Here is a 20,980-nt window from a genome sequence, read left to right on the forward strand (position 1 = left end):
AACTCAAAAGAACAGCTAAGAATGGAAAGATTCAGGAGGAATTGAGCCATTTTTGAGTACACTCTAAAAAAAATAGTTTCCACAATGCCATAGAATAACCATTTTTTTGTTCCCCAAATAACTATAGTGTGAAGAACATTTTAATAATCTAAAGAACCTTTTTCCATTATAAAGAAGTTGCTTTTTGTGGAATGGAAAAGTTATGTTATAAGTTCTTGGAACCATTGATGCCAATAAAGAAATTTTATTTTAAGTAAGATGACGAGACGTCCTGTTTTTCCCAGGACAGTTTCTGTTTTGTCCTGTATTTCTTCTTTCCTAAATTGTCTTTGCTAGGTGACCATATTAAAGTGAGTATATAGCAGTCTTCTGTCATGTGAGAATAGCCTAATCAAAGGTAGCCAATCTCGTCATATTTTGGAGAACAAAATTACCATTCAATCACAATTCGTTATCGTGAATATGTCAAAGAAGCTTTTCAAGGATCTTCAAAAAGAGTTTATTAAGTTATTATGCGCAGAAAGTTGTGATGTGGTGTCTTGCTGAATGAAAAACACCAGAAGCGCTCTCACAGACTTAAGTGAACGTAAAAGCTCTGTGAAAATCGGATATACGTTTCAGTATATTAGATTCTAACATTCAGTCTTAAAGTGACAGCAGCCTAAAATACCTGTCTGTGTTATTAATGTTATTTAAAACAACAAAAGATGTCAAATATATGTATATACATGTTAAATAAACCTACTGTACCTGAAAAACTTAGTTTATTTCATTGTATTTATCCAATTGTTGGTAATTTGCTGTAGATTTTTTTATATACCAAAAATAAAATAAATATATGACATATATAGCTATGATGAAATAAAATTTCTCACATCATGGGGGTTGGTCTGGGTCTGTCGAGTATTCCACCATGAGAAATCTGGTCACGCTAATTTTAAGAGTATGATAATGAAGAAAGATCCTCTTTGTCAGGATCAGATGTTCAAGAGCCCATCGATTAATAATGAATACAAAAGAACCACAGTCCAGCATACTGCGGACCTCCAACACTGTAAAAAAAAGTTGCTGCCTTCATTTTTTTAAGTAAAATCAACTTTGTTGAATGTTTAAATTACATTAAACTGAAATTGTTGAATCTTGTATAACTTAAACTATATAAAAGTTAAAAAGCAGTGAAAAAACAATTTGTACTAAAATATTGTCATAACTTATTGATCATATTGTTTTACAGTGAACAATATCACTGTAAGTATGAACAGGCTTCATACTCTTGGGTGGGCGTACGGAAAAGTGAGTTTGTCTGAAGTTCTCACCCACATGAATCCATATATACTCTATATGTGGAGGTGCACACGGCCCTTACCCACATAAAGCTGGCTGTAGAGCTCCAGGCGTGTGTGTCCCTGTGTAGGTGCAGCTCTGAACTCCTTGTATTTCTGGTCCAGTTGAAGAATGGCCTCTTTTGTGTTCCTCTCTGCGCTGACCCGATGCCACTGGTCATCATTCAGCGGGGTAGGAGATTGCACGTTCAGTTCCACTGGCCCGTTTCCCACATCGAACGAAAATGACACCACCATTGGGGCTAGAGAGAATAAAACAAACAGACAGAGAGAACATTTAAACTATTATAATACTGAGCATAGAATGATATCTGAAGGATCTGACACTGAAGACTGAAGTAATGATGCTGAAATGGAGATGCTCACGATTAACATTATTATCAGTTTATAATAATGCCTTATTCTGCATGACCACATATTCCACATCCCTTAACCCCTCCCAATACCTAAACTTATTTGGATTTCGCAGTAATCACAGGGTTATCAAGGCAAAAGTCATAGTAAATAGTTTGTAGTGAGAATTGGAATCTAAACTAAAGTGTTACCATTAATATTAATCAGTACTTATTTATGTACAAAGTAATGACAAATTGTAATAACATGTATATGAAATTATATGAAAAATAAGAAATATAAAAAATGTATGTGGGTAGAGTTTTAAAATGTGCATTACCTTAAAGGAGGTGGTTTGCTTTTCACATTGGTTTCTATGTATTGTATGCAATTTGTGTTGTTCATTTAAAATCTTTATCAATGCACAATGCTCATTTATTTATGTTTTTAAAAAGTATTTTGAAACTGTATTTGGGGTTGAAAAATGTTATGTACTTTTTAACAGTTACTCTCCTGACATTTTAATTTAAACATTTAAATATTTGAATCCACTTAATTACTACAGTAATACCTGACTGCATAATCACTTGAAATGTCAACAGCAGGTAGTTAGGTATATTATTGTTTTGCTCAATAATTATTTGGTAGAACAACACTCCAATAACTTAAAATGCAGAATTACCAAACTCATCGGACTACTTCACTCAGGTACGTCATTAAAACTCCTCTAAGCTGAATTGGAGATTGTTTGTTCACTGTGCCGAATTAATTTTTGGCCACAACTGCTTTTAATGAGTCAGTGTTGCATATTCTCCTACATAAACAGAAGAGTGACAGCTGTACTCCTGCATGAGGAGATGGTATTTATGGCAGGAGTAAAGAGAAGAGAGGCGAGATGTGTTTGAGCCATGACGTGTTTTCTAATGCAGAATACACATGTACACAGGTCATTTGCATATGCATTAAAGTAACTACAGATACACTACTCTAAACATTGGGGCCAGTATTTATTTTGTTTTGTTTTTAAACAAATTATTACTTTTATTCTGCACTAATGCATTCAATTGATCAAACATGATAATAAAGACTTATTTACCAAAAAATAGTATTACAAATAAATACTGTTATATTCATAATGGAAAAGACAGGTTCCACAAAAATGTTGAGCACGACAACTATTTCGACATTGATAATAATTCGATAATATTTCTTGAGCAGCAAATAAGCATATTAAAATGATTTCTGAAGGATCATGTGACACTGAAGACTGGAGTAATGATGCTGAAAATAAAGCTTTGCTGTCACATCAATAAATTACATTTTAAAATCCTTTTAAATTGAAAAAAAAAGATATTTTAAATTGTAATAATATTTCACTATATTGTATTTTTGAGCAAAAAATACAGCCTTGGTGAGCATAAGCGACTTGTTATGATCTAAAGTTTAGCTCAGTTTAGTAACATTTCCAAATTGCAAAATGAAAATGAGGGCTATTATGACTTTTATAGCACCATGGGGATAAATATCAATTTACAATTAACAACATGACACACACAATAATATATACACTGTACAAAGCCAATAAAAAACAAAGCCTGCCATATTCACACTGAATTGAAATTATTTAAAAGGACAAACCTGGCTTCTAGTCAAATATGTCTCTAAATATATTGGTCCAACCGGCTCCGTTCAGCAGGGGTTACTGTGGCTGCACAGACGCTGAAGGCAAGAACTAAATTGGATCTGCTTTGTGTCGGCAGCACAGTTAGCCTGCAGTGATAGCCGGCCACTGCTATTGTCACCATCTAGGAAGCTAAGAGCAGTGCTGCTGTGATATGATACCAAGTGTGGCAGCTGAGGGACATAGTACACTGTCCAAACACAAAAACAACTTATTTCTGCCATTACATTTTTTTTTTCCTACAAATACCTGCTATTGTGAGCTGCCTGCAGTCAGTTTTATTTATGTTATTTATGCCAAAGAAACCAATGTAATGTTCAGCATAGAAGCACTTAGAGGTCTGTTTTCTGGTTTCCTCGTGGCTGGAGTGACAGGTGTTCTCAGTAGGGGGTGCTGTTTTACTGTTCTACGACCTGATGCAGATGGTGCAGGAAGTGGGGATCCACAGAGCCGCCTGTTCATCTTAGATTCTGGACTAGAGGTAGAAAACTATTACACGGTCAGTCAGCAGACCTAACTTCTGTGTGTGAGCAAAGGCCGAGTGCCATAAAGTTGGTCTGTTCCATCAGAACAACAGAACAGAGCCGTTGTGGCTCATTTTAGCTTAGTAATGAGCACACATAACACAAGTAAACATACATTATATATTCAAGCTTACAAAACAAAACACTGAACATACAGTAGACCAGTGGTGGAGGAAGTACTGAATCTCAGTACTTAAGTAAAAGTACAAATACCCAGATAAATATTTACTTTAGTAAAAGTAGAAGTAACACAATGACAACCATACTTAAGTAAAAAGTAAAAAGTACTTTATTTTAAATGTACTTTAAGTATTAAAAGTAAAAGTACTTGCATAACAATTTATTATCTTAATGTCTATTTTCTAATGATTAATAAAACATTTAATTCTAACTCATTCAACCTAATAGCCTACTCCTATAATGATGTTCAATAATGGTGGGAAAAAAATGTCACCATTTCTGAAACAAGCTTGCAATTAGGCAATATCATGTTTATCCTTACTATATGTTAATAACTATGTTTGGCAGTAAACGCGATTCATTTATGATGTAATTCTGAACCTCTTGGCTTGCCATAATCCTAACCAAACATATATTACACACGGTGCGTTTCCTATGCACGTAAAAACTAATTTTCGCCTATGAGTTGCATGATAAACACACTGCGTGCGAGACGCATTTAGTGTGACCGGGTTAATATACTGTATCTATGGCAACCAAACGTCACTGGTGAGACAAACGTGCAACGAACGGATGGTCAGATGACGTTTTGGCAGGGGAAAAACTGATCAGAAAATGTAACGAAAATGTAACAGAAGTTGTAGAAATGTAGTGGAGTAGAAAGTATAATAATTGCTGCAAAATGTAACGAAGTAAAAGTAAAAAGTATGCACTATTTATTGTACTTAAGTAAAGTAAAGATACGTGAAAAATGTACTTAAGTAAAGTAACGAAGTATTTGTACTTCGTTACATTCCACCACTGCAGTAGACCCAGACCCAAATGTCATCATTTATCTCCTCATTAAAGGGATACTTCAGAATTTAGCATTAAGCTTTGTATTAGTATTAGTAGAAAATTACCATGCTTTCCACCCTCATATCCCCCTGAGACGAGAGATTTGTGTATTTTTTTGTCCAGAAAAAAATCCCCCGATGATGCAAAAATTTGTACAGTCAAGACTACAGTCAGTAGTAGGGGCTGTCCCGCAAGTTTTCAAGCCGCCCATAGAGGGTGGGATCTCACTCACAGAATGTACACATAGTGTCAGCCATCTTTTTTTGGAAGCTAAGCTAGCAAGCTACAGCTCCATCCTCGTTTTCCCGTCCGGGATTAATGTCCGGGATTAAGCTTTAATTGTTTACATGCACACCTTTTGTTTCAATCTATCTGAATTCATTCCGATTGGTGAATCTGAATGTAGTGTTTACATAAATGCTACAAGTGATCGGTTGATGTGCGTTTTAACATTGATAAGAAAATTCCTGCTCCTCCGTGAGAGATATGAGGCCGGTGCGTCTCACAGGTGTCACTCATCGGCATCACGCCAACGGCCTCTCGCCGTTCTCCCGTGGCCCTATAGCCTTGTCCTGCTTGCCAGTGTAAATATAATGAATGGCGACTGTCGAACACAAAAGACGAATCCCGGACATTTTGGGCGATCTCATCACGGAGATTCACTTGTAGCCTTCACTGTTGTTGGTACTGGTAATGTTCTGCCAAAACATTATCATTACACATTTTGTTTAAACCTAAATCACAATGCAGTGCAACATTCAAAATACGAGTAAAACAAGTGAAAAATCAATGCAGAAAATGATTACACATACAAAATGCAACATTTGGTGTTTCAGCCCTCAGAATACAAATATTCAGGTCCACAGTGACCACAGTAGATGGTACACACCTCAGCAGAAATGTTATCTGAAACAACAAACTACTGACAGCAAGGGAGACTTAATAAACGAAACAAATCCCCATTCGAGAGCATTTGTGATAGAGAGATGGCAAAAGAAAGAGAGAGCGAGAGAGGGAGGAAGAGGGCAGGTGTGTAGTTTGGACTAGGGCTGCTTCACCATTCTAGCCCTCTGATCCCTATAATTGGATTTCCTGCATTTGGCCAGCCAGCACTGAGCATCAAGAATGGGCCACTGTTCTTGGGGAGCGTTTCGCTTGAATGTGTGCTTGTTTATGTGTGTGGACCACTCCGCTGTCCACAACTGAGGGCATTCTGTAGACTGGTGCTCTTGCATTCACAAGGAAAACTAAACAAAATCAACAAGCCAAACAGCATGACGGTGAAAAAGTGGGTTTGTGTTATGGCTGTATTACATATTGGCGGCCGCCAAACTGGCTGAGATCTACCTAACCAACAGAGCAGTTATGGCCCGATGCATTTCTAAGACGACATAAATTACTTTTATACAGATGGTGAATGCTAATTTACAATGGTATATGGTCTGCATTGTCAAAGGAAATTATAATGCACTAAATCAGAATTTTCTTTAAAGTCCCTCTGCTGTGAAAATCAAGCTATTAATGTTGTTTATATGTCACAATATATGTGATGTTTTCGATATGCTTTAAAACAAACCAAGAGCAGATTCATTTCAACACCATTGCCAAGTATTGTCTCTTTAAAACTGCAATGAAAAAAGACGGTTTGAAATCGTCTGGCTTTTGCATATCATACGCTCTGAAGCAGGGGAGTCTCGAGAGATGCCAGGTTATCCCGGTATATTTTAACATTAGCAACACATTATTAGCTGTTTGATAATGTGGTGAAGCAAAAGGCTAATCATATTAATTACCATTATGTGTTTGTCGTAGTAAAGAGTGATACCATTGTGCAGCATTTACTTTAGTAAGTTGGTTGAGTGGATCTCTGAGCTGGTGTGAGTGAGTGGAGGCGGGGCTAATTTGCATATTCATATACCCGTGTATACTAAATGAAGCAAGGGTATAGAGTTACATTCAAGCTATTTTGAAAAATTTCAATGCATTCTCATTCCAAGGCGTCATATTTTGCCAAAGCGTAGACATCCAACGCACATGGCACCCTTTAGCGTCAACTGAGACACTTCGGTTATGGTACAAATGAGACACTTCGGTTGACGCTAAAGGGTGCCATGTGCGTTGGATGTCTACGCTTTGGCAAAAGTGTCGTATGGCACCTTGGGATGAGAACGGGCTCGGAATTTCTCTCCCCAGGAAAAAAAAAACCTTTAAATATGTAATTTTGGAGATCAAAGATGAGTTTTAAGAAATACAATTATTCACTACAGGGGGACTTTAAACCAAGCTAAGTACAGCCAAAGAACATTTAAAAGAATAGCTCTCCCAAAAATGAAAGTTTTAACTATTTATGTATATTTCCGTTGTTGTAAATAAAACAAACACTTTATATTAAGTGTCTTTAACCACTATGTACAATAAATAAATGAATTATAGTTTGATAGAATGCACTTAGTGTATATACACATGTTTTTTGCATTGTACTTATATTAAAAATTATAGACCTGCATGTAATTACAGCTGTAACTAACATCTATAATTGCACTATTGAATATTCCCTAACCCCTTAATCCACCAATTACTACCACACCTGTCCCTAAACTTTGTTTCGCAATACAACAAGAACACAATACATTGTCCATAACAGTAATTATTTGTTGATGCATAGTTAAAGATGTCACGATTACCAGTTGGAGTGCCCCAGAGAATCACCAGAGGGCACTCCACATCAGAACTGATCACTTCTCCAGAACTCCATTTCCCATAATGCCTCATCCCGGGTGACTGATTACACACACACCTGCACCTCATCAGACTCTCTATTTAAGCCACACTCTTACACTCACCCAGTGCGAAGTATTACATTGCCACGGCCTGTAATTTCTGAGCGTATATCCTGTTTCTGGTTTCTCTGGTTTTGATCCTGGTTTGTTTCCTGACTTCTGCCTGTTTGCTGCCTGCCCTGATCTCCTGCCTGTTTCCTGACGACTCTCTGCGCTCACTCTCTGATATCCCTGTTTTGCTGTTTCCTGACCCCTGCCTGTTTGATGACTCTAAATAAAGCTGCATTTGGATCTTCATCTACAAGCCTCAGAGCAGTTCGTAACAGAAGACTTCGCCAACACTGAATGTGAACACAAGGTATATATAGACACACTAACAGGATGAGACACAGGTGAATGCAATCAGTGAATGAGGTACAGGTGAATGTGATCAGTGATGAGTCCGGGCAGTGAGTTCTGGGAAATGTAGTTGTGAGGGAAACATGAACATCTGGTGTGGAGTGCCCTCTGGTGACTCTCAAGGGCACTCCACCTGGTGACCGTTACAAAAGACACATCATAAAAAGTCTTTTTACTTCCAATTTGAATGTTTAATTTTAGGTTTTACTTGACAAATTTATGTAATTATTTTGAATGATTTTTTTTCTACACTAAATGGTTTTCAGTGTTCAATGAAAGTCAGTTGGGTCCACTGGAACAACTTTGGAATGCACAAAACTTCATTATCAGGACAAAAAACGCTGGAACATTTTTGCAAAATATCTTCCATAGAAAGAAAGTCCTACAGTTTTTGAAATACATGAGAGTAAATTTCATTTTTGGGTGAAAGGCAGTCGTATGCCTTTTACTTTTCAATGTAATGGAAAAGGATATTACAGGGGTCTGGACCCCATAAATCGCTGATGCTTTTCTTATGCGTTTGTCAACACATTTTGCGAGAGCTCTTGACTCTCACACAAGCCGTCAGGTGTTCTGCAGAGTCACATTGCCATTTCTCCATCGGGCCCCTAGAGAGCCTCCACTTCATTAAAGATGCATCAAAGAGAGACTAAGGATCTTCTCAGCATCTGAGCCCACAGAGGATCCAAGCCATTTCCACATTCAGCCAAAAACCCATGCAGAGGGCTTTGCTCTGGACTAAAAAATAATAATGATACCTTTGGGAAGATCTGACAAGCCCAACAGCTATTTCCATGTCCAAAAAGTGTGATGTGAAGAAATGCAGTGGAGGCTGCCATGACTTAAAATAAGCACTGGAGAAAAAGAGGCCTAAGAAAAGGCTCCCACTTGCTGTGCAATTTTATGCGGCAAGGCCAAAAAATAGTCCATTTTTGGGTTGGACCGAATGAGATTTTACCAACCATTTCAGTGAGCTAAAATATCCCAAAATATATTGCCTTTTAAAGAAAGAAACAGCACAATGGATTTAAATTTGACGATAAAAATGTAGGAAACCACTGTAATTAAACACGTTTTTTTTTTTTAAACTTCAAACACAAGAGGAAGCAGTTAGACATATACTGTTTGAGTGAATCTAACTGAAAACCTTGAAAGTATAAAACATGACTTGGTGCTTAAGCTTAATAAATCATTTTAGTGCGGAAAAAGAAAAAGAGAGAGTTATAAGCTCAGTAATGCCTTGAAATCAGGCATGCATATTGAATGGTGGCTGATGTCAAGATTTCCTCAGCAAGGATGAGGGGGAGTGGCAGAGAGCGAGTTGAAGCAGCAGATGTGAGCGTCCACCCATCATTCAATCATCCATCGAGAGGCTCTCTTTTCACTGGGCTAGTGCCAGAGTTACAGGGAGATAGTTCTAGATAATACCATCAGAGGGCAGCAGCAGGAAGACCGAAAGAAAGAGATATTAGAAATTAAACCAATTGTGAATTTAAGGATTTTGGTTTAGAGTTCATTGGCAGTCAGCACTACATAGATTACATTTAGTTTTTTGAGGGTGTACCATGCAAAAAAAGCTTCATTCTAAAAGAAATGTACTTTTACAAGGAAACTAATATTTTTATTCACCAAGGAGGCATTAAATGTAGGGAAGGTAATGTTTTTCATAAACACTTTTTACCAGCAATCAGTATTAGAGTACATATATCTTCTGTGAAAGAATCCAATCAGTAATAAAGTACTCTTGTCGCTTCATTACATTACATTTGAACCAATGTAGTCAAATGGACTATTTTAAAAATGTCTTTCCTATACCTTTCTGGGATGAGTTTCCCAAAACATTCTCAAAGCTACGTCGTTCTTAAGTTACACAATACGTGTTTCCTGAAATGTTCTTAGTTAAGTATATCTTCTGTAAGTCATATGTTCAGAAGGTTGGTCTGGAGCACTCTTAGCTATACCTTATCACTGGGAATTCACTCCGCTAGTGGGCACCACTGCAAAAAGCTTCTTTACATCTTAGTCTATACGAATATTATTTTAAATGTAATACACCCAGTGTTCATTTAGGCTAATTCAAGTGTTTTCATGCAAATAATAAAATTGTCATCACACTGATTGATTATATTATCCAAAGGTACATCAGCTTGCAAACCATTCGAAAGTAAAGGATTCGTCTATTTAAAGAGAATGACTGTGGTGGGGAATTTGGTCAAACTATGGCAGCGATACAGCGAATAGTTGTGCTAAATCAAAGACGGCGCCATCCGCAAAGCCATTTAGTGTATGTGCACTATTATATACTGTATATAACTTGATGCTGCCATTTTCAAGCAATGCGTTCCCAGGTATCTTTTTCCGTTTTGTTGGGCACAGTTGTCCGAATACTCGAAAAAAGCACATCTTTGTGAAGTGCCACCTCATCTAAAAGGATGTCCATTTCAGTTGGATTAAAGCTGGGGGCTCTCCCCTTTCTTTCTTTTTTCTCCGCCTTAGCTATTGATTAAATATTTCGCGTGTTGCGCTTTTATTGTGTAGGTCATTCAATCACAGAAAAGGTTTATTTACACTACCATGGGCAATCGATAAAAAAAAAAATGATTTCTCGATATTAATCGATTCTCATTTTTACTAAACGCTATCGTTTCTTAAACCTCAAGAATATCTTAAGCAGCTTCCTAAGGCATGGTTCGAGGAACACACCTAGAAATGGTATACCTTCAGTTAAGGTATTTTTTTTTAATTAACTTTGATAACAACAATAAATCTTTCCTGAGCATCAAATTGGCATACGGTATTAGAATGATTTCTGAAGGATCATGTGTGTAATGGAGACTGTGAACTGAAGATATTAAAATGTAACTATATTTCAAAATATTACTTACAGTATTTTTGATCAAATAAATGCAGCATTGGTTAGCATAAGAGACTTCTTTCAAAAACATAAAAAAAGCTTACACAAAATTTTTTGAACGGGAGTGTATCTTTTTAGCACAATTAAAATAAAAAATTAAACTGCTTAGATATATAATAAATATTTAATGGCTTTTAATTTAACACAGTGTTACTGTTCGTAACTTGACATTAAAACTACGTCATTCTTTCTGTTCATGATCATCTGAACCATTTCAAGGGCACCATGTGTGTTTACCACACAATAATAGCTACATTCACACTGAAAGAAAACAGATTTCATAAAATAATTCATCATAATAATGCATAATTGCATAATTTGAGATTAAAAACAACAATATTGGAGATACAATTATAGAAATATTTAATTTAAAGCTGTAAATAATGCATAAAATGTCCAGTAACAAAAAAAGACTTTTAATTTAGCATGCTGCCCCAAGTCAGAATGCAGAACGCAGCCGATCTAGATGTATGACTGAAATCAAACTCCCACTCGACAGTAACCCAACACGCTGCCCTCCACTCATTTCATGCTTCGAGTGGATTTCACTGGGCTTCAGTTTTGAGCCGTAACTGAAGAAAACCAGGCAGGCCAAAATAAGGAAGTAGGATTAGGAGTCAGGGCATAAATCGATGAGACATAATGGAAGGCTAGAAAAAAGGCGGAGAGCTTCAATTTCACAATCTGCTCCTCTGCCTACACACACACACACACACACAAGGGCACACACAACTGGCCCGAATACACTCTTAATCTCACACACAGGCCTGCAGCCAGGACTGATTACTCTTCTTTTCAGAAAGGATTCATGCAGAAGGTGAATATCCAGCTTTAGAGAAAAGCTCTGGAGTGTTTACGCTGGGTGCTGCTGTAGATGACCCACCGGTGCGGTGGACAAGCTTAGACACAGAGGCTTAGACTCAGACACTGATACACACACAACTGCACACATGCACTCTTGAACCATGTACGCTCTCAGGGGCGCCCCAATCATTGCAACTTTCGAAGTTTGACAGCTCTCAACTTTTTGGAAGATAATCATTGTATTCTAACAGCTTTGTTTTGCTTGGTCACCGTGCAAAGAAGGAAAACTGTAGCCATATGTAAAACAATGGCATTACGACAGTGGCAGTAGACTCAATGAATAGGCCAAAAGTAAGTGCTAATCCTAATTGTTTTGCAAAGTAAACCTGCTAGATTGACGTCTTTGACCACCATGCTTAGTTTAGATGTTCTTTAATGCAAGAACTCATGCCGTAATATAGCTCATCAGAGTCCTTAAAAAACATGGGTTCATAAAAACATTAAGGGGGACAACTTTTTGTGACAGACACTGAAATAATGGTAAATAATGCTAAAATACTGTATTGCCATCACAGTAATACATTACACTTAAAAAAAATGTACCAATATTTACTGTATTTTTGATCAAATAAATGCAGCCTGAAAAACTTGTTTTAAAAACATTAAAATAATATATAATTTCCTTAAAATATACATGCAGTTAAGACATTTTTAACACACAGTATTATCAAGCTATAAAATTAATGTATGTAGCATAGCACAGATAATTTGGTCTCAGAAGAATTTAACGAGAAATTTAAATATTTAAATCGTATTGAAAAATTTGCAGACTGCACAGGTTGTGAGGAGTAGGAGACTTGGGCAAAAGTCTCCATTTAATTGAAGACATTCTGGAAGAAATACTTAAAAATTAATGTGAGTTTTTCAGTTCCCCTTTCACTTCTACTGCCCCTCTAGCTGAGTGAAGCTACTGATTGAGAGCTGCATACTGAAAATCAATCCATCTGTCATGTCGGGACCCTCAGTGATCTCAGGTGCCAATAACCTTCTGCTCACCGGAGAGCCGTGCCACTGCAGGGGCAAAACAAGCTAATGCCTTCCTGTTTCCTCCATATTCTGATCATGCCAGGCTCATTCAGGGCCACTTTGTATGCATCCGTGCCTAGCTAGCAGCACAAACACTCAGACAGGGAAGTGCTGTCTTTTCCACGGACAAGCCTGCATACTTTTACATGTGCTGTATGCATAATGCCCAGTTGGCCGTCTTTCCCTGCACTCCTTCATCAAGTGATTGATGTTTTGCTGTCACCATCCTCTGAGAAAGCACTAAGCGAGTTGCTGTTCTCTCTGCTCTGTCTCACCTGAAGCATTTTCCCCCTATTTTTATTTAAAAAAGGAGGAAAGAGAACAAGATTTGCTTCTCCTCACAGTCCAAAGGAAGGGTAAAGCAGTAAGGTGTAAAAATAATGGGTTATGTATGGATTCGGGAATGTGTGTAAATGAGCGAGGAGGGAAGGTGATGTCCTCTGCTTCCCCATAACCCTCGTGTTCCCTCGTGCCTTGGAGATGAGGACAGGGAGACTGCAGGAGGTGTGAATTTGACAAATGGAGCCACTAAGCAGCTTCCCTCCATGTGCGTCTCCAGAGCCCTTGAGAGATACACCACTGCCTGGGGAGAAGGCTGGAGAACACACTCCTAGCTCAAGGATTGTGTGCATGTGAGAGTGTAAGAAATGAGGGAAGGATTTCCTGCTACTCAGAGCACAATATTCATAATGGAACTCATCACATAACTTTAAACAGCAAAAAAAAAAAAAAAAAACATTTATCTAAGAAGCACTACACTATCACCAGGAAACCAACACTATAATACTTTTGTATGTTTACATTATTAATATTTTATCAAGTAATCAAGTATAATATAATTAATATAACATAATGAAATATAATAATAAAAAGAAAAAAACTAAACAAAACAATTGAATAACAAATTGAGTAAAATTAATAAAATAAATGTATAACATAATATTTTACTGATACATTAATACCTCAATATTTCACAGTCCCTAGTCAAGTTTTTAATAATATAATATAATATAATATAATATAATATAATATAATATAATATAATATAATATAATATAATATAATATAATATAATATAATATAATTTTTAACAAGATAAAACAAAACAGAACAATAGAATAAGACAATAAAAAAAAACAATAATAATTTTTTTTTTAAAAAGATTAGGCCAATTTGCAGACCGCCCATGAACACAATAGGCATGAGGATGTAAATAGGATTCAATATATATATATATATATATATATATATACAGTATATATAATTTGTGTTTATATATATATATATATATATATATATAATTTACTGTAGGTCAAATAAGCTACATTTGCAATTTAATGTATGTTTGTGAATGAATATTTGGAAATCTTCATCATTAGCTAGTGACTGTAAATACTAAATCTGTCCTATTCTCTTTTTTGACCTTTAGTCAGAACAATTGACTGGTGAGAAACAGGAGACAGAGCACATAACAGCATTTAAAGATTTAGGCTACACAGACATTTGGGTAATACATAACAGAGCGAAAAATCGGTTGACAACAATAAACCACTTCAGGAAACATGAAACACTGTATGCAACACAAGATTTATCCGCAATGGTGTATTTTTGCGTTCTGGATTGCCTATTGTGCAATAAACAGGGTGAAGAGGAAGCCAGCTCGGCTCATAGGTTGAAAACTCAATCTGCATGAAAGAGATTCGCCTCTTTTGCTGGCTTTTTTTAACCCAGCGAACAATTCAAATCCTCAATTATGCTGCTTCATTATAATCTAGCCATTATTGAGGAAAAAGGCTGTGAAATGTCAGTAAATAGACATTTATAAGCAATTACAAAGTCTGTTTTCTTCTTAAGCCTTCATTTATACTCAACAGAGAACAATCAGCAGAACATTTGAGGTGAATCTATGGTAATCAGTGCTGCAAATAGACTTAAACAAAATAGCCAGACATTGAAGTCCACTAGCAGATATAATTAAAGAGGACAGGCTTCATGCACTGATCCTGGTGGTACAGGAAGTGCCTGCTCAGCACTTCCACTTTTCAAACTTTACACTTCACAGATGTGTGTGTGTGTGTGTGTGTGTGTGCATAACCATGGGATTCAGACGAGCAGCAGGACAGACAGACAAAGAGAAAGGGATAAATAATAGGGAAAAACAAAGATAACATGAACCAGACTCCTACATTTTAACTCCAGACGGATGAAATCCGTGTTTCCAAGGTTTTCCAGAAAGACGCCATAGGGAGCAGAGGTCTTGAAGTAAAAGGAGATGTCAGCACTTGTTTCTCCTTGAAAAGTTGAGAAATGCAGGTACGAGGATGGCGTGTTGAAGGATGCCGCGTTCCAGTAGCTTCCTATAAAAAAGACCAGAGAACAGGCTGAAGGTAAGTTTCAACAGTTCTGCTTCTGAAGTTTACAGTCAAGGTCCTTTGTGTCCAATATCTCAACCTGAATCACATTAAACCACCATGAAATTCACAAAAGCTTTAGCTGACACAAAATGAATTATTGTATTCTGTGATTCTGTATTCTACACAGTGGCCAGTCTTCAGAGGTCTCGTGTACTCGGAAAACCATTCGAGAAATGACCTGTATCATCAAAAAACACTTAGGAAGAAACCACCAAACAACAGAAAAACAACAATTCAATCATACGAGTCAACTCTTGTCAAAATTGTGTGGAAGTACAGATTTTATGGCTTTAGCTTGTTCCTGCCATTACCACGTTGAGTGCTGTGTATGTAACTGCATTTGTATACGTCTTTAGGGGAATAGAGAGTGTATGATGCCCAAGAGACATTTCAAAGCCAACTTGCCAACCTTTCCCCTTTCCAATAGCTCTCACGGTTTGACACCCACCCATCGTGTAATAGAGGCTCACCGAATCCTCACTTATCTGAGTGGAAGAGACAAAAATAAAGCGTCATTTCACTCAAAGATGATGAGTGGTACATTTTTCAGGTAAGGGGGGTATTTTAAATGATAGCTGAGCCGAGGGATAAAGTCAAAGATGACTCAAAATCAACAAGGGATATACTTATGTTTAGCTGGAATATCTCCAGAGCTTTGCAGTGGACAGTTATTGTACATTCTGTGGCTGGTATTAGCGTGTGGGTGCATGTGTGGGAGATAACATGCCAGCTCATTCTGGTGAAATATCTCCTTGTGCAATTAAAAAATAGGCTAACATTTGCTACACTACATTCAGATGCTTACTTTCTGTTAACAAATATGCCGTTTTGGCATCTTAATATGCTCTAAGAAATTGCATTCCCCTGCGATCCATCTGAAATTCTAAAAACACAAAATAATCCATTAAAGAAAAATAAATGCATAAAATCAATCTTAGAAGAAAATGTTTTAGTACCTTAAAAGGTTCTATCAGTGCTATGTATTTGGAAACCCTAAAAGGTTCAATACAGAATGCTTTTTAAGGGTTCAATAAAAAGGACCCTTTAGGCTTCTTTGTAACCAGGAAAAAGGTTCTATATGGAACCTTTTGGGTTCATTCATTATCATTTGTTTTGTCCTTTCCGGATTAAATATTTCATATTATTGACAAACATCAAGACTCTAAAATGTATTTATGATGAATGCATGTGAATGATCACAAAATTCAAGATATGGGGGTTTGAAAATGTATATATTTTTATCATTTTATGTAGTTAATCAATATCACATGAAGAGTGCCATTTCAGTTTTTCTCCTCCAAAAATCAGCATGATTAAAGTGTGATATTAAGTTACTACAACAGTTTAATAAACAATAATTTAATTACAATTACAGAATGTTGCAGAATAATGTCATATATGAATGAATAATAGCATATAAAGAACCTTTGTGCCAAAGGGTTCTTCCTTGTCATTATAGAACCTTTTTTAGCATAAAAGGTTATGGATTTGAGTAAAGAACCCTATGCTTCATATATAGAACCCCAATGAACCCTTTTTTCTAAGAGTGTGGAAATTCATGCTGACTTGAACAGGGACTGTTTATAGGCACTTCCTTCCCATATTAAACACAGTCAAATTAGCTATTGACTGAAATATTCTATATTGCTAAAATATTTTTGCTCAGCTACTGGCTAAATGCTAAACCACAAACGTGACAGACACAGATATACGATATACTCCCGTTAATAATGACTGAGATCAGATTTATCCCTAGACATTTACTGTGACTCGTGTGATTTAAATCAGAAGGATAAACTACATTAGCTCTCTCTGCTCTAATGTTGTGCACAAAACAGACCTGTATGGAGAGGAGGAGATCAGAAGAGAGAGAATAAGAGATCTAAGGAGGGGGGAAAAGAGAATGTGATGGAGAGGAACACTGCGACAACAGCCTGGAGAGATATTAGAGGATGATGTCACCTCAAGACAGATGGAAACAAAGAGAAACAGACAGAGAGTGTGACGAGAGTAAAGTTTTATTCAAAGCATCAATTCATTTTTGCAGATTGGGAGACTGCTGAAACTTCTTATCATTGTTTCTAGCCGATGAGTCGAGGTTTAACTGGTTAGCAAAAGTAGGAACTACAACAGCATACAAATAGCACATTTTATAGCAGAACCATTCAAAAGCATGCATTCTGACCTGATGCAACACATACATGTTGTAAATATCCTAGACCTGAAAGCTGATCATATTTCATATGCATATTAAAGGAGTAGTTCACTTTTAAAAAAACAACTTTTGCTGATAATTTCCTCACCCCCATGTCATTCAAGATATCCATGTCATTCTTTCAGTCGAAAAGAAATTAAGGTTTTTGATGAAAACATTCCAGGATTTTTCTCCATATAATGGACTTCATTGGGAACCAAATGGTTCAAGGTCCAAAAGACAGTTTCAGTGCAAACTGTTCAAAGGGCTTTAAACGATTTCAGGCGATGAATAAGGGTCTTATCAAGCGAAACGATCACTCATTTAAAAAAAAAAAAAAAATCCTGTAATCTAGAGAGAGCATGCATGCAAGACAGATGTTGAGGTCCTAAGCGTGCACGCGCACGATGGCAGAGAGGTAACCGAGCGAGAGACCTTGCGTGTGCAGCCAACACATGAAAGTTCTTGATTGATGACAGTAGGCAACATTAACTCAAGAACCACTGACAGAGTTAGTTAGTGATTCATTCAGTCTTTATGAGTGATTCATTAAAAGAACTGGCTCATAACAAATTGTTGAGTATTGTTCAGCACTGTTCATGTTGTAAGATCATGCAATAGAAAGATGTTTCATCAACTGTCTTTGTATCCATATCACATAAATTCAGACTGCAAGTGGCTGAATTTCAGCAGAATACCTGCAAAAAATGTTCACCACATCAGCACTGAAAGCAAAAGAAGTCAAGGACCCCTTCTTTTTCTTCCCTACTGCCTCCTATATTCCAAAATTCTCTTGTTTGCTTGTTATACAAAACAAAAACTTCCTAAACTTCACCCTTTACTGCTGGGAATAAATCACCAATGTGTTTCTGTGCTTCTGGAGTAGGAGAACCGGAGACGTCCACGCAGTCTGTGCTTATCACAGCAGCACAGGAACAGCTCTTTTATTCAAGCTTGCTGAATGTAAGACTCTCAAGTCTCTTTTAAAGCTCCATCCATTAACACCCAATGTTCCAGCGCATACTCAATTAATTATTCACAGATTTTCAGAATATTCAACGGGAGCCGGTGATTTTTGGAATGACAAACAGGCAAATACATGTGGCTAATGGAGGCTGATTAAATATGGCTCTTGCATACGGCAACGAAACAATTCATAGCCATCGCTGTCCTTGCTCACTGAAGGATTACAATCTTGTGTTCGAAATGGAATGTTACACTGATTGTTTCAAAGCATCTCAATTTCACGCGTGCCAATTCTGGTTAGGTTTCTATTCTTTTCGTTTAAGAGTTTTGAGTGATGTCCAGATTATTTTGAACCGATTCAATAAGATTTGGAGTGTTCTTGAACTGTGACAAAAGCGAATGAATGTTTGGACGTTCCTTGTGCATTTCGGTTAACAGAGTCTAGGACGAGGAGAGCAGATGAATTCGGCTGTGAAGCAATTCAAAAAGCGGTCTGGTTTACATTAGCCGCCTTTCCATTACCCTTCAAATTGCGCAAACTGAAATTGTGAATTGAAAACGCGCATAATGGAAACACGTCAATTTCGCAAAAACTTTGGAAAAATTTTTTAAAAACTCAAGAAATTTGAAAAAGGAATATTTCGCAAAACTGCAATGGAAACAGTTTTTGCACATTTGCGGTCACCTGACATACCGTGCATTCACACCGGACGCGAAAATCACGTCAGGCGCGAATGATTTCAATGTTAAGTCAGTGCAAAGACTCGTTGCGTGCGTAAAAAGTTCCTGCAGCGCGAATGAATGCATGAATTCGCATGAATGGCGCGAATTGAGCGTCTGGCGCGTTAAGCGCGAATGATTTAGTTAGTGCTATTTGTGCATTCACGCGTTTTACGCGAATTCGCGTCTGCCCCCCGAGTTGAAAAATCGTAACTGTGGCGTCAATTCGTGCCGCGTCACGCGCGTAAATTTCGCTTCAAACTTTTGTTTTTATGCGCGTCAGTTTCACTCTTGACACGCGAAGCGTCAAACTAGACGCGTCAGCTGCGAATTTGATGCGCTATTCGCGTCCAGTGTGAACGCAGCATTAGAAGGCGCGGTGTGTTTGGACAGTTCTTTATTAAATTCATGAAAGAAAAAAAAAATTACAGGAATACTGGATTCTAAATCTCAAAGAAATGCCACAATCAAGACCTCAGAGCAGAAATGAGGGAGAAACACAGAGAAACACCTCATATGTGTCATTCACAGTATAAGGGTCTTTCCTTGCCATTAAGGCTTGGATAATACACCACGTCTCCTTCCATTAAAAATAATGATGACTAGTGCGGTGGCTCTGATATATATAAACTTACCATTGTTTCCATGATTTTTGGAATGACTTATTGCGAGAGGAAAAAAACGTTTTTGCCGCATAACATCGGTTAATGGAAACACCGCCATTACGCAATAGTTTTTTATCGATATTTAGGGAAAAAAAATCACAAAAGTTTTGCGCAAATCTGTGATGGAAATGTTGGATAACATTGAAAAAAAACAAGCACTGGATTCAAAGACAGCCTTTCTCCTGACTCTGCTTTAGATTCTGCATTTGTACTTCTTTCAACATACAGTCAACAGAAGGAGATGGTGTACAAATGGAAAGTCCATCTCAGATGACAAATGCATGCTGATTATTAATGCGCTGACTGAGCATTTACTCGTTGCCAAATGTTTCTTTCAGCTACAGTACGCCAAAGAGGGAAACTTCTTTTTTTATAAAGCACAGAGGAAAACTGCTAACTGACATGAGTCATCAGTTTAGAGCAGATTTGCCTTTAAATAGGGATGAAATAACAGATGTGGATATAAAACTAGAGGCAGTTCCAGGGCCACTGCCAAATTCAGAGATGTTGCTGGTACTCTAGGCTCCTCACACATACACTATATAGTAACCTAAACCAATTTATTTTTGCATTCATAACAGATGCTAATATAATAAATAAATAAATAAATAAATAAATAAATAAATAAATAATTTAATAATAATTATACATTTATATAAATAAATAACTAATTTAATAATAATTATACATTTAATGCATGAATTGTATATATTTTCATTAATACAAATGAATATAATACTGTATACAATTAAAATAATATTAATCTAACTATATTATAATAAAAATAATAATTGTGTGCAATACAATATGATGATGATAATGATAATTAATGATAAACAATCCATAAATTGTTCCTTAACCCCTTGGTTCATTCATGAAAACAAAAGTTTGGGGTCTGCAAGATTGTTTTTAAGAAAATAATTTGGCAAGGAAACAATAAATTGAAAAAAGTGATGGATAAAAACATTTACATTGTTACAAAATAATCTATTTCAAATGCTTTTTAAAAACTTTCTATTCATTAAAGAATCCTGAAAACTTTCTACATAAATATAGAGCAGCACAACTGTTTTCAAAATAAGAAGTGTTTCTTCGGCACCAATTAATTCATCATATTAAAATGATTTCAGAAGGATCATG

At 36.7% G+C, this 20,980-nt stretch overlaps 1 protein-coding gene across 2 annotated transcripts in view; it reads right to left on the reverse strand.

Annotated features, from left to right (window-relative positions):
• The window catches only part of cntnap2a (contactin associated protein 2a), a 349,787-nt gene that overhangs the window by 35,709 nt on the left and 293,098 nt on the right, over nucleotides 1-20,980 (reverse strand). For both annotated transcript variants that reach the window (XM_039666809.2, XM_089125914.1), the window contains 2 exons: nucleotides 15,068-15,238; nucleotides 1,367-1,585 (listed from right to left, as the gene is read on the reverse strand). In XM_039666809.2, coding sequence (XP_039522743.2) covers nucleotides 1,367-1,585; nucleotides 15,068-15,238 — 390 coding nt within the window. The remainder of the gene's footprint in view (nucleotides 1-1,366; nucleotides 1,586-15,067; nucleotides 15,239-20,980) is intronic.

The sequence above is a fragment of the Pimephales promelas genome, chromosome 22 (assembly GCF_988280905.1).
Source record: "Pimephales promelas chromosome 22, fPimPro1.hap1.1, whole genome shotgun sequence".
NCBI classification, from domain to species: Eukaryota; Metazoa; Chordata; class Actinopteri; order Cypriniformes; family Leuciscidae; genus Pimephales; species Pimephales promelas.